Source organism: Bombina bombina, chromosome 4, assembly GCF_027579735.1.
Source record: "Bombina bombina isolate aBomBom1 chromosome 4, aBomBom1.pri, whole genome shotgun sequence".
NCBI lineage: Eukaryota > Metazoa > Chordata > Amphibia > Anura > Bombinatoridae > Bombina > Bombina bombina.
The window spans coordinates 679,016,839-679,030,601 of NC_069502.1; the positions used below are offsets into that span (position 1 = coordinate 679,016,839).

Below are 13,763 nucleotides of genomic sequence, written 5' to 3' on the forward strand. Positions count from 1 at the left end.
ATATGAGCCTACCTAGGCTTAGCTTTCAACAAAGAATACCATAAGAACAAAGCAAATTTGATGATAAAAAGTAAATTGCATGCCCTATCTGAATCATGCAAATATATTTTTGAATAGACTGTCCCTTTAAGTAAAGGTTATAGAAAAACTATGTAAAAAAGTGAATTCTAATTTAATCATGTTCACAGTGGGGGCTGTGACAAGGAATTACTAAAAAGTTAATTTCCCACTGCTCTCAAAATATTGTCCTTCAAGTAAAGAGTGAGAAATAAAATGACTGAGAAAGATTGAGGCCTGTTCTCGCTACAAGTTCAGGCCATTTTATTTGGTTCTGGTTTCACTTAGCAGATGCAATTTCATATACAAAAATAAACCTAAATAAAAAATTTTCCCATACAGTTTAAACCTCTGAAGCCGGTATAGCAAGTCAAAGGAAACACATTAAGGGGAAACCAAGTTTACAGTACACTGTCACTTTTAAGTACATTTAATTATTTTTTGTTTTAACTTTCTATAACATTTACTAATCTCTCTCTAAATACACACACATATATATATATATATATATACACACACAAATATATATATATACATAGATACTGTACATAAATACACACATACAAGATGCAGGTATACCTCACTTTACAGCGCTTTGTGGAGCTGAAGTTCAACCTCCAATGAGTTTGAAACAGTGCTGTAATCTTTGTGAGATTCCGAGTGACTGGTACCATTTTATTATGCGCAGTTCACTCTGTTTACAGCATTACAGTGCAATCTGTGTCTCAGTGTTATAGTCTGGCAAATTTTACTACAGTAATTGTCACTATTTTACAGGTACAGTATTTTTTGAATGCTAATTGAATACTGTGCTGTGCTAGTGTTAAACTAAAAGTAGCGCTATTGCACCCCTAATATATGCTAGTTAAAACATGTTTTCAAGTTTTTAAACACACTGGCAAGTGAAAAGATAGCTAAAACCGCCGTGTTTCAATTTTCAGCAGGTCCCTAACCCGCTGTATGAGCGGGGTATACCTGTGTGTGTATATGTATGTGTATGTGTATATGTATGTGTATGTGTGTGTATGTTTGTATATGTATGTGTGTGTATGTGTATGTATGTATGTATATACATATATACACATATATATATATACATATATATAAATATATATATATATATATATATATATATATATATATATATATATATATATACACATACATACATATACACACACACACACACACATATATAATATTTGTATAATTTATTCGCTGTGGAATCTGTTGGCGCTGTACAAATACCTGATGATAATTTATACGTTACCGCAGTTTTTAGGGAAAAAAAACACAAACATTCTTGTTATACATTAAGTATATTTACATAAAAAAATAGGACCACAATTAAAAGGTTTCACATATACTTTCAGGAATTTTAAAAAAAGAAAGAAAATGTAATATTTGAAAGAATATTATCAAACCCTTAGCTGATGTAGGCCATTACTTCAAAGTAGTTCCAATTAAAGGGACATAAAACCCAACAATTTTCTTTCAAGATACAGATAGAGCATGTAATTTTAATGAACTTTCTATTTTACTTATATTATCAAATTTTCTTTGTTCTCTATAACTTTTCTTCAAAAGTAGAGTGGTAAGCTCAGGAGCGTTCACGTTCTGGAGCACTATATGGCAGCATGTTTTGCTAGAATGTTATGCATTTGCAAGAGTATTAGATGTCAAATAGTGCTCCAGACACCTATCTAGGAATCTCGTCAAAGAATACCATGGTATTTGCTAGAAGTAAATTGGAAACTTGCTTAAATTGTATGCTCTGTCTGAATCACAAAAGAAAAATGAGGTTTCACATCCCTTTAACACTCATCAGAAGCATGTTGGTCGATACCATACACTTTGTTCATTTCTATAACCAAATGAAGAGGAACCTGTGGCTTATCATAGCCATATGAGGTGACAGGACGTTTAGCAACCATGCTACATTCTTCTTCCGTGCTACTTTCAGGTAATGATTCTGAGTCATGTAAAGAACACTTATAGTCTTGAGTTTTTGTATGAAAACATTCGCTATTTTTGTTGCCGCTATGCAGATCATCAAAGCTTGAATCATTGTTAACTTCAGATTTCTGCTCTTCTGACATTGACATTTGGTATTTAGGGTACCCATCTGATTTACTGGAACCAGAATGATCTGCAGCTTCCATCTGTGGATGCTCAGCTTCAGATTTAGAATCCGGGGAGGTTTCAGAGGAAATAGCGGAAATAATACAATATTTTGAATTCTGTTCAGCGTTACCCATAGTACGTGACTTAAATACGCTTGCAAAATTCATCTAAAAACAAGATGGATAATAGAAGTGAAAATCATTAGCTAGGATACCAATGCTTAAATTTAATTGCAGGTTATTTTTATCACTCAATATCTATAGACACTGAAATTATTCTAGCAGCTAAGGTTCAGAAACTTTAAAGGACTAAATAATTATATAGAGTGTATAATTTATACTGAAATGTATTAAAGGGACAGTTTACTCAAAAATGTTCTCCCCATTAATTTGTTTCCAATGATCCACTTTACCTGCTGGAGTGTATTAAATTGTTTACAAGTAACACCTTTACCCTTATATTGGCATTTGAAATAGTTGATTTAGCATGTAGTATCCCCACCTATTCTGAAAGTTTGTGTCCGCAGGTCCAAGCTATAGATAAGCTTTGTAAACACAGCAGCAGAAGAAATTACACTCCCAGTGGGATATAGCAGAGATAAGGTAATAAAATGTTGATTTTCCATTGTTTTCTCCAAGTACTGGTGATTGTTTTAAGGACAGATATAAGATAAAGAAGCAGGTATATGTGCACAATGTGATAGAGTAATGAGATCTGATTATACCTACAAGCTCAACCAATTTTATTAGGTTGTGGATTCAAGACACAAAATCAGAGCTTTAATATACACAAAAAAAACTTAAAAAGCTAATTTTAATCCATTTTGTACTCTGCAGTTAGTAAAAAAAAAACAATTTATGTAAGAACTTACCTGATAAATTCATTTCTTTCATATTGGCAAGAGTCCATGAGCTAGTGACATATGGGATATACAATCCTACCAGGAGGTGCAAAGTTTCCCAAACCTCAAAATGCCTATAAATACACCCCTCACAACACCCACAATTAAGTTTAACGAATAGCCAAGCAGTGGGGTGATAAAGAAAGGAGTAGAAAGCATCAACAAAGGAAATTTGGAAATAATTGTGCTTTATACAAAAAATCATAACCACCATAAAAAGGGTGGGCCTCATGGACTCTTGCCAATATGAAAGAAATGAATTTATCAGGTAAGTTCTTACATAAATTATGTTTTCTTTCATGTAATTGGCAAGAGTCCATGAGCTAGTGACATATGGGATATCAATACCCAAGATGTGGAGTCTTCCACTCAAGAGTCACTAGAGAGGGAGGGAATAAAATAAAAACAGCCATATTCCGCTGAAAAAATAATCCACAACCCAAAAAATAAGTTATTTTCACTTTTGAAAGAAAAAAACTTAAATCAAAAGCAGAAGAATCAAACTGAAACAGCTGCCTGAAGAACATTTCTACCAAAAACTGCTTCCGAAGAAGCAAATACATCAAAATGGTAGAATTTAGTAAATGTATGCAAAGAGGACCAAGTTGCTGCTTTGCAAATCTGATCAACTGAAGCTTCATTCTGAAAAGCCCACAAAGTGGAGACTGATCTAGTAGAATGAGCTGTAATTCTCTGAGGCGGGGTTTGACCCGACTCCAAATAAGCTTGATGAATCAAAAGTTTCAACCAAGAAGCCAAGGAAATAGCAGAAGCTTTCTGACCTTTCCTAGGACCAGAAAATAAAACAAATAAACTGGAGGTCTTCCTGAAATTTTTAGTAGCTTCCACATAATATTTCAAAGCTCTTACCACATCCAAAGAATGTAAGGATCTCTCCAAAGAATTCTTAGGATTAGGACACAAGGAAGGGACAACAATTTCTCTACTAATGTTAGAATTCACAACCTTAGGTAAAAATTGAAAAGAAGTCCGCAAAACTGCCTTATCCTGATGAAAAATAAGAAAAGGAGACTCACAAGAAAGAGCAGATAGCTCAGAAACTCTTCTAGCAGAAGAAATAGCTAAAAGGAACAACACTTTCCAGGAAAGTAGTTTAATGTCCAAAGAATGCATAGGCTCAAATGGAGGAGCCTGTAAAGCCTTCAGAACCAAATTAAGATTCCAAGGAGGAGAAAATGATTTAATGACAGGCTTAATACGAACTAAAGCCTGTACAAAACAGTGAATATCAGGAAGTATAGCAATCTTTCTGTGAAATAAAACAGAAAGAGCAGAGATTTGTCCTTTCAAGGAACTTGCAGACAAACCCTTATCCAAACCATCCTGAAGGAACTGTAAAATTCTAGGAATTCTAAAAGAATGCCAGGAGAATTTATGAGAAGAACACCATGAAATGTAAGTCTCCTCTATAATAAATCTTTCTAGAGACAGATTTACAAGCTTGTAACATAGTATTAATCACTGAGTCAGAGAAACCTCTATGACTTAGAACTAAGCGTTCAATTTCTATACCTTCAAATTTAATGATTTGAGATCCTGATGGAAAAACGGACCTTGAGATAGTAGGTCCGGCGGAAACGGAAGTGGCCAAGGCGGGCAACTGGACATCCGAACCAGATCCGCATACTAAAACCTGTGTGGCCATGCTGGAGCCACCAGCAACACAAAAGACTGTTCCATGATGATTTTGAAGATCACTCTTGGAAGGAGAACTAGAGGCGGGAAGATGTAAGCAGGTTGATAACACCAAGGAAGTGTCAGCGCATCCACTGCTTCCGCCTGAACATCCCTGGACCTAGACAGGTATCTGGGAAGTTTTTTGTTTAGATGAGAGGCCATGAGATCTCTCTCTGGAAGCCCCCACATCTGAACAATCTGAGAAAACACATCTGGATGGAGAGACCACTCCCCTGGATGTAAAGTCTGGCGGCTGAGATAACCTGCCTCCCAATTGTCTACGCCTGGGATATGCACCGCAGAGATTAGACAGGAGCTGGATTCCGCCCAGGCAAGTATCCGAGATACTTCTTTCATAGCTTGGGGACTGTGAGTCCCACCCTGATGATTGACATAAGCCACAGTTGTGATATTGTCTGTCTGAAAACAAATGAACGGTTCTCTATTTAGCAGAGGCCAGAACTGAAGAGCCCTGAGAATTGCACGGAGTTCTAAAATATTTATTGGTAATCTCGCCTCTTGAGATTTCCAAACCCCTTTGTGCTGTCAGAGATCCCCAAACAGCTCCCCAACCTGAAAGACTCACATCTGTTGTGATCACAGTCCAGGGTTGGGCGAACAAAAGAAGCCCCTTGAACCAAACAATGGTGATCTATCCACCATGTCAGAGAGTGTCGTACATTGGGATTCAAGGATATTAATTGTGATATCTTTGTATAATCCCTGCACCATTGATTCAGCATACAAAGCTGTAGAAGTCTCATGTGAAAACGAGCAAAGGGGATTGCGCCCGATGCTGCAGTCATGAGACCTAAAACTTCCATGCACATAGCCACTGAAGGGAATGACTGAGACTGAAGGAGCCGGCATGCTGGGACAAATTTTAAACGTCTCTTGTCTGTTAGAGAAAGAGTCATGGACACTGAATCTATCTGGAAGCCTAAAAAGGTGACCCTTGTCTGAGGAATCAAGAAACTTTTTGGTAAATTGATCCTCCAACCATGTTTCCGAAGAAACACTGGTTGATTCGTGTGAGATTCTGCAGTATGTAAAGACTGAGCTAGTACAAAGATATCGTCCAAATAAGGAAACACCGCAATACCCTGTTCTCTGATTACAGATAGTAGGGCATCCAGAACCTTTGAAAAGATTCTTGGAGCTGTTGCTAGGCCAAATGGAAGAGCAACAAATTGGTAGTGCTTGTCTAGAAAAGAGAATCTCAGAAACTGAAAGTGTTCTGGATGAATCGGAATATGAAGGTATGCATCCTGCAAGTCTATTGTGGACATATAATGTCCTTGCTGAACAAAAGGCAGAATAGTCCTTATAGTCACCATCTTGAAAGTTGGTACTCTTACATAACGATTCAAAATTTTCAGATCCAGAACTGGTCTGAACAAATTTTCTTTCTTTGGTACAATGAATAGGTTTGAATAAAACCCCAAACCTTGTTCCTGAGGAGGAACTGGCATGATTACCCCTGAAGACTCCAGGTCTGAAACACACTTCAGAAAAGCCTGAGCTTTTACTGGATTTACAGGGATGCGTGAGAGAAAAAATCTTCTCACAGGAGGTCTTACTTTGAATCCTATTCGATACCCTTGAGAGACAATGCTCTGAATCCAATGATTTTGGACAGATTTTATCCAAAAATCCTTGAAAAACCTTAATCTGCCCCCTACCAGATGAGCTGGAATGAGGGCCGCACCTTCATGCGGACTTAGGGGCAGACTTTGGTTTCCTAAATGGCTTGGATTTATTCCAATTTGAGGAAGGCTTCCAACTGGAAGCAGATTCCTTGGAAGGAGGATTGAATTTTTGTTCCTTATTCTGACGAAAGGAACGAAAACGGTTAGAAGCCTTAGATTTACCCTTAGGTTTTTTTATCCTGAGGCAAAAAAACTCCTTTTCCTCCAGTGATAGTTGAAATAATAGAATCCAACTGAGAACCAAATAAATTATTACATTGGAAAGAAAGAGATAGTAATCTAGATTTAGATGTCATATCAGCATTCCAAGATTTAAGCCACAAAGCTCTTCTAGCCAATACAGCTAAAGACATGGATCCAACATCAATTTTGATAATATCAAAAATGGCATCACAAATAAAATGATTAGCATGTTGCAGTAAGCGAACAATGCTAGATATGTCAAAATCCAATTCATGTTGCGCTAAATTTTCCAACCAGAAAGTTGATGCAGCCGCAACATCACCCAAAGAAATAGCAGGTCTAAGAAGATGACCTGAATATAAATAGGCCTTCCTTAGATAAGATTCAAGTTTCCTATCTAAAGGATCCCTAAAGGAAGTGCTATCTTCCATAGGAATAGTGGTACATTTAGCAAGAGTAGAAATAGCCCCATCAACTTTGGGTATCTTTTCCCAAAACTCTATAGATTTTGCTGGTAAAGGATACAATCTCTTAAACCTTGAAGAAGGAATAAAGGAAGTACCTGGCTTATTCCATTCCCTAGAAATCATATCAGAAATAGCCTCAGGAATGGGAAAAACACCTGGGGAAACCACAGGAGGTTTAAAAACAGCATTTAAACGTTTATTAGACTGAACGTCAATAGGACTGGTTACCTCAATATCCAAAGAAATTAACACTTCTTTTAATAAAGAACGCATATACTCTATTTTAAATAAATAAGTAGATTTGTCAGTGTCAATATCTGAGGAAGGATCTTCTGTTTCAGATAGATCCTCATCAGAAGAGGATGAATTATTATGTTGTTGGTCATTTGAAATTTCATCAGCTAAATGAGAAGTTTTAAAAGACCTTTTACGTTTATTAGAAGGTGGAAATGCAGACAAAGCCTTCATAATAGAATCAGAAACAAATTCTTTAAAATTTACAGGTATATCATGCACATTAGTAGTTGAAGGAACTGCAACTGGCAATGTACTATTACTGATAGAAACACTATCTGCATGTAAAAGTTTATCATGACAACTATTACAAATGACATTCGGTGGAATAATTTCTACAATTTTACAACAAATGCACTTAGCTTTGGTAGAACCGATGTCAGGCAGCAATGTTCCAGCAGAAACTTCAGAGGCAGGATCAGATTGGGACATCTTGATCAATGTAAAAGAAAAAACAACATAAATCAAAATTATCTATTTCCTTAAATGACAGTTTCAGGAATGGGAAAAAATGCAAAAGCATAGGCCTCTTGATAGAAAAGAAAGCAGGAGGCAAAAACAACAATGGGGTATTGAAATAATGAAGAAAATTTGGCGCCAAGTATGACGCACAACGTAATGTAAACTTTTTTGGGGCCAAAAATGACCGGAAATGACACACTTGCGTCACTAATGACGCCGCCGTGAGAAAGGACTCGGCGTCACGTATGACGCTGGAAATGACGAAGTTGCGTCAAAAACGTATTTTTCCGCGCCAAAAAAGTTTGCTCCAAAAATGACGCAATAAAGTCTAACATTTGACGCACCCGTGGGCCTAACACCCACAATTGCAAAAAGTAGTCAAATTGAAAAAAGACTAAACCCCAGGTAAGAAATACATTTCTTAAAGTGTTTATATTCCCAAATATGAAACTGACAGTCTGCAGAAGGAAATACATGAACCTGACTCATGGCAAATATAAGTAAAATACATATATTTAGAACTTTATATAATTTGCATAAAGTGCCAAACCATAGCTGAGAGTGTCTTAAGTAATAAAAACATACTTACCAAAAGACACCCATCCACATATAGCAGATAGCCAAACCAGTACTAAAACAGTTATTAGTAGAGGTAATGGTAAATTGAGAGTATATCGTCGATCTGAAAAGGGAGGTAGGAGATGAATCTCTACGACCGATAACAGAGAACCCATGAAAAAGACCCCCGTTAGAGAAATCATCGTATTCAATAGGTGATACTCCCTTCACGTCCCTCTGACATTCGCTGTACTCAGAGGAATCGGGCTTCAACAATGCTGAGAAGCGCATATCAACGTAGAAATCTTAGCACAAACTTACTTCACCACCTCCATAGGAGGCAAAGTTTGTAAAACTGAATTGTGGGTGTGGTGAGGGGTGTATTTATAGGCATTTTGAGGTTTGGGAAACTTTGCCCCTCCTGGTAGGATTGTATATCCCATATGTCACTAGCTCATGGACTCTTGCCAATTACATGAAAGAAAAAGCAAATGTAAACACTTTAAGGGAAAAACTATTTTACAGTATACTGTCCCTTTAAGTCATTAGCTATGGATTATATGTTGGTTAAGACACAAATACTGCAGCAAGGCATTTAGTTAAATGGTAAACCATCACTATCAATTGCTTTATGTCCATGATCAAAATCTTGGGACAAAAAAAAAAAAAGTAATACTTACCGAATACATTTCTTTAATGATACCCTAATGACAACTAGGAGGAGGTAAAAGACCACAAAACACCAGAGCATAGTCATAAATATAGCCAAGTAGATGAGGAAATAAAGCAGGAAAGATAAAGCAGGGCAAAAAATGCAAATCAAGCACTGCTGCCACCTGAATAAACAAAAGGGTGGGACTTGTGGACTCAAAACAACGTGTTTTTACCTGATAAATTAAGTTCTTTCATGATGGTTACTTTCATCAGATGGTGAGAGGCAACGAGTCATGTGTGGGAATCAATACCTAAGCAGATGGGGGCAAAAGCAGCCTCAGATAAGCATACACATCAAAGTGATACAACTTAGAAAAAGTATGTAAAGGAGACCAAGTAGCTGCCTTACAAATCTGATCAACAGAAGCCTCATTATGAAAGACCAAAGTAGCAGCATCTCTAGTGGAATGAGCAGCAATGCAATCATGGAGAGTTTTTCCTACGTCCAAATAACACTTGCAAATTAAACTGTTAAAGTATTCTAATTCTATCATGGCTAGGGAACTTCAAATTCCCCCTTGGTGATTGATATATGCCACTGTTGTGATATTTTCTCTCTGAAAATGAAGATAAGGCTTGTTCTTCAATAGAGGCCAAGCCTGAAGAGCCCTGAAAATAGCAGGAGTGCCAAGATATTTATTGGTAACCTCGGCTCCCGAAGATTCCAAACTCCTTGTACAGTCAGAGACCCCCAGATGGCTCCCCAACCTGCTGCAGACTTGAATCTGTGGTGATAACAGACCAGGTAGGACGAGCAAAAGTAGATCACTGAAGATTAAAGTGGTGGTTTAACCACCAAGTTAGAGAAAGTTGTGTCTTGGGATCTAGGAATATCAGAGTATAGTCCTTGCACCAAAAGTATGAGATTGGATACTATCCACTACAAATAAAAAGGGGACGCTAGCAAAAAATGGACCAATAAAATAAAGGCAATGTAAAGGAAAACACATATCCTGTATATCTCTGTTAAGACAAATCACAGTCCCACAAGTATCCAAATGGGTGATCAAAATGTTTTTGCAGCTCTCAGTCACACAGACTCGCAGAAGATAGATGATTTTAGGAGAGGAAACAGAGGCGTCTCCTGCAGCAATATCATTAGGGCAAAGATATACGGAAAACAGTAAAAATCCCACTCACTTGGCGTATAGCACACGATTGTGCTAACAAAGCAGGCCGAGACTTTTGAGCCGCTTGGCTGACTCCCCACCAACAATACGCGTTCACGTTCCCAGACAACACACCACAAGCGTACCTATTCCACACCAGGACGTCCGCAGGCTTGCAATGGCCTCAAGTTTATGATAGGGTACAGGCTCCTCCCTGAATAAAGCACCATAAAACAGCGGTAGTATAAAAAGTGTTTAATAATAAAAACACAGCAACGCGTTTCTTGGCAAGCCACGCCATTTCATCAGGCTGTCACATCATTGGCGCAGCATGCAAAGTTGAAGAGGTCTCATATGAAAACAAGCAAAAGGTATCACATCCGATGCTGAAATCACGAGACCTAGAACTTTCATACACATAGCCACTGAAAGGAATGATAGAGACTGAAGGTTTAGACAAGCTGAAACCAATTTCATTTGTCTCTTTTCTGTCAAGGAAAGAGTCATGGAAAATTAATCTATCTGGAAACCTAAACAGATGACCTTTGTCTGAGGTATCAATTAACTTTTTAGTAAATTGATCCTCCAACCATGTTCTTGAAGAAACAGCAGTTGTTTGGTGTGAGATTCTGCTAAAGGAAAAGATTGAGCTAGTAACAATATATTGTCCAAATAAGGAAACACCGCAATAACCTGCACTCAGATTACAGATAGAAGGGCACCGAGAACCTTTGAAAATATTCTTGGAGCTGTAGCTAGGCCAAATGGAAGAGCCACAAACTGATAATGCTTTTCCAGAAAAGAGAACATCAGGAATTGATAATTTTCTGGATGGAAAGGGATAAGAAGGTAAGCATACTGTATGTCTATTGTGGACATAAAGTGACCTTGCTGAACAAAAGCCATTGAAAGTTGGAACTCACAATTTTTTTTTTTTTATTTAGAGTTTTCAGATCCAAAATTGGTCTGAATGAATTTTCCTTTTTTTGGCACAATGAAAAGATTTGAATAAAACCCCAGCCCTTGTTCCTTTAAAGCAGGGATAGGGAAACATAGCAAACCAGATGTTTCAGAACTTCATATCCCATGATACTCAACTGGACTTCAGAGTGCCTAAGCATCATGGGTAATGTAGTTCTGAAACATCAGGAGTGCCAAGGTTCCCCATCCCTGCTTTAAAGGAACTGGGACAATCACTCACATATTTTCTAGATCTGAAACACACTTCAGAAAAGCCTGAGCTTTTAATGAATGTCTTGGAATATGGGTGAGAAAAAAACCTTCACATAGCAGGTCTTATTCTGGATCGATTCGATACCTCTGAGAAATTATATTCTGAATCCAAGGATTTTGAACAGATTCTGAACAAATTGCTTGAAAAAATTTCAGCTTGCCCCCTACCAGAAGAATTGGAATCGGAGCCACACTTTCATGGTGTCTTAGGGATTGAATTTAGTTTCTTATATTGCTTGGATTTATTCCAATTTGAAGAAGTTTTCCACTTAGAGCCAGGGGCTTTAGTGGAGGGAGTAGTTTTTTGATCTCGGTTTTGACGAAAGGAACGAAAATGATTGGGGGTTATAAAATTTCCCCTTAGACATTTTGTCTTGAGGAAGGAATACTCCCTTATCTCCAGTACGTGTAGAAATAATACAATCTAGTTGGGAACCAAAAGAGATTATTTCCTTGAAAAGAAAGATAGTAATTTAGTTTTAGATAACATATCAGAATTCCATAAATTAAGCAATAAAGCTCTTCTGGTAAGAATAGCTAAGGACAGTTTTAATGTTGAAGTGAATTCAAAAGATAACTGCTGAGCAAGATTGGATAACCAGAAAGTAGAGGCAGTACCTACATCAGCGAAAGATACAGCTGGTCTAAGAATTTAACCAGTATGTAAATATGCCCTTCTTAGATGAGATTCAGGTATTCAATCTAAATGTTCTTTAAAAGAAGTACTGTCTTCCAGATGAATAGTAGTACGTTTAACAAGAGTGGAAATGGCTCCATCGACCTTGGGAACCGTTTCCCAAAGCTGTACATGGTTTAGACCATTCTTTAGCAACCATATCAAAGACAGCGTCAGGTATAGAAAAAAAACCACAGCGAGATTGATAACCGTTTTAAACACTGAATTTAAACGATTACAGGGTATATAAGAAGGATTAAGTTCTCCAATCCCCAAAGTGAAAAAACTTCCCTTAAAAGAGAACGAATATGCTCAATAACTTTTTTTTTTATTTTTTTTTAAAGTTTTTTATTGAGTGATATTCAAAACATTACAGACTTCCTATTCACAGTCATCAAATGTAATATAGCAGTTTTTACAACATCAAACAAAATGAAATGTAGGGGAAACCAAATCATAAGGGGAACAAAAGAAATTTGGTCAAAAAGAGTGGGCCACATTCATGTGAGATATAGACGGAAAAAATGAATAAGGTGAAATCTTTCACCGCTAGCTCCTTGTAATTAACATAATTATCAATAAAAACTAACAGACTATGTGCGTTGCCTATTAATGTGTTTTGTGTTATATAATATAGAGTATTCCTCCCATAGAAAAGAAATGGATAAGTAGTCATCAAGTCTTTGGGAAATAACAAAGTGGTACTTTTCTAGTAGTATTGTAGAGGACACTACCTCTCTCCATTTCTCCATAGTGGGGGGCCTGGATTTCGTCCAGTTTTGAGGTATCAACCTTTTTGCACTATTAACCATAATATATAATAGTTGTAGTCTGAGTCTGCAATGCACTTTACACTTTAGGGAATTTATTAAATAGGAGTACAACTGGGTCAAATGACAGTGATTCCTATGGCCTTTTTAATTTCACCTATGATATTAACCCAGAATGGGGTCATGAGGGGACAGTCCCACCATACATGTGTAAATGTGCCTATGCTCCCACAGTTTCTCCAGCATTCCGCTGTTGTATTTTTAAATATCGTGGATAATCTAGATGGTGTGAGGTACCACCGACATTGAAGTTTGATGTTCATCTCCTGCGTTTGCACTGATGAAGAGAATCTGTTTAGGTTTTGAAAAATGTGCTTCCAGTCCTCATGTGTAGGGTGATTTTGCAATTCCATATCCCATTTACTTGTATAAGTCGGTAGCTTCCCAGAGTGGTGTTGCAATAGTAATTTATATGTTAAAGATAAGGTGCCCTTTTTAGAAGAGTTTGTGTGGCAGAGTGTTTCGAAAGGTGTAAGAGACCGAAGTATATTACCTTTTTCTACATGATTATTAATGTAGTGTGTAATCTGGTGGTATCTAAACCAGTGACAGAATATCTCACCAAAGCAATCCGACAATTCCACCTTGGGCTTTATTTTCTTGTTTTGTAAAACATCATAGCATTTGGGTATATCAGATAACGTGGTGAAAGGATTTGAAGTCGGGGCCAGTGGTATTGGTAAGCTGGGATTATTGACCAATGGGGTCAGTGGTGAGGTGCTTGAGGAGATGTTCAGAATCTTTGTAA

The 13,763-nt window shown here is 37.2% G+C and overlaps 1 protein-coding gene across 1 annotated transcript in view; it reads right to left on the reverse strand.

Annotated features, from left to right (window-relative positions):
* Positions 1 to 2,344: 2,344 nt before the first annotated feature.
* IFNGR1 (interferon gamma receptor 1) overlaps positions 2,345 to 13,763 on the reverse strand; it is a 482,099-nt gene continuing 470,680 nt past the window's right edge. Inside the window, exon 7 of the mRNA XM_053712170.1 lies at positions 2,345 to 2,348. Coding sequence (XP_053568145.1) covers positions 2,345 to 2,348 — 4 coding nt within the window. The remainder of the gene's footprint in view (positions 2,349 to 13,763) is intronic.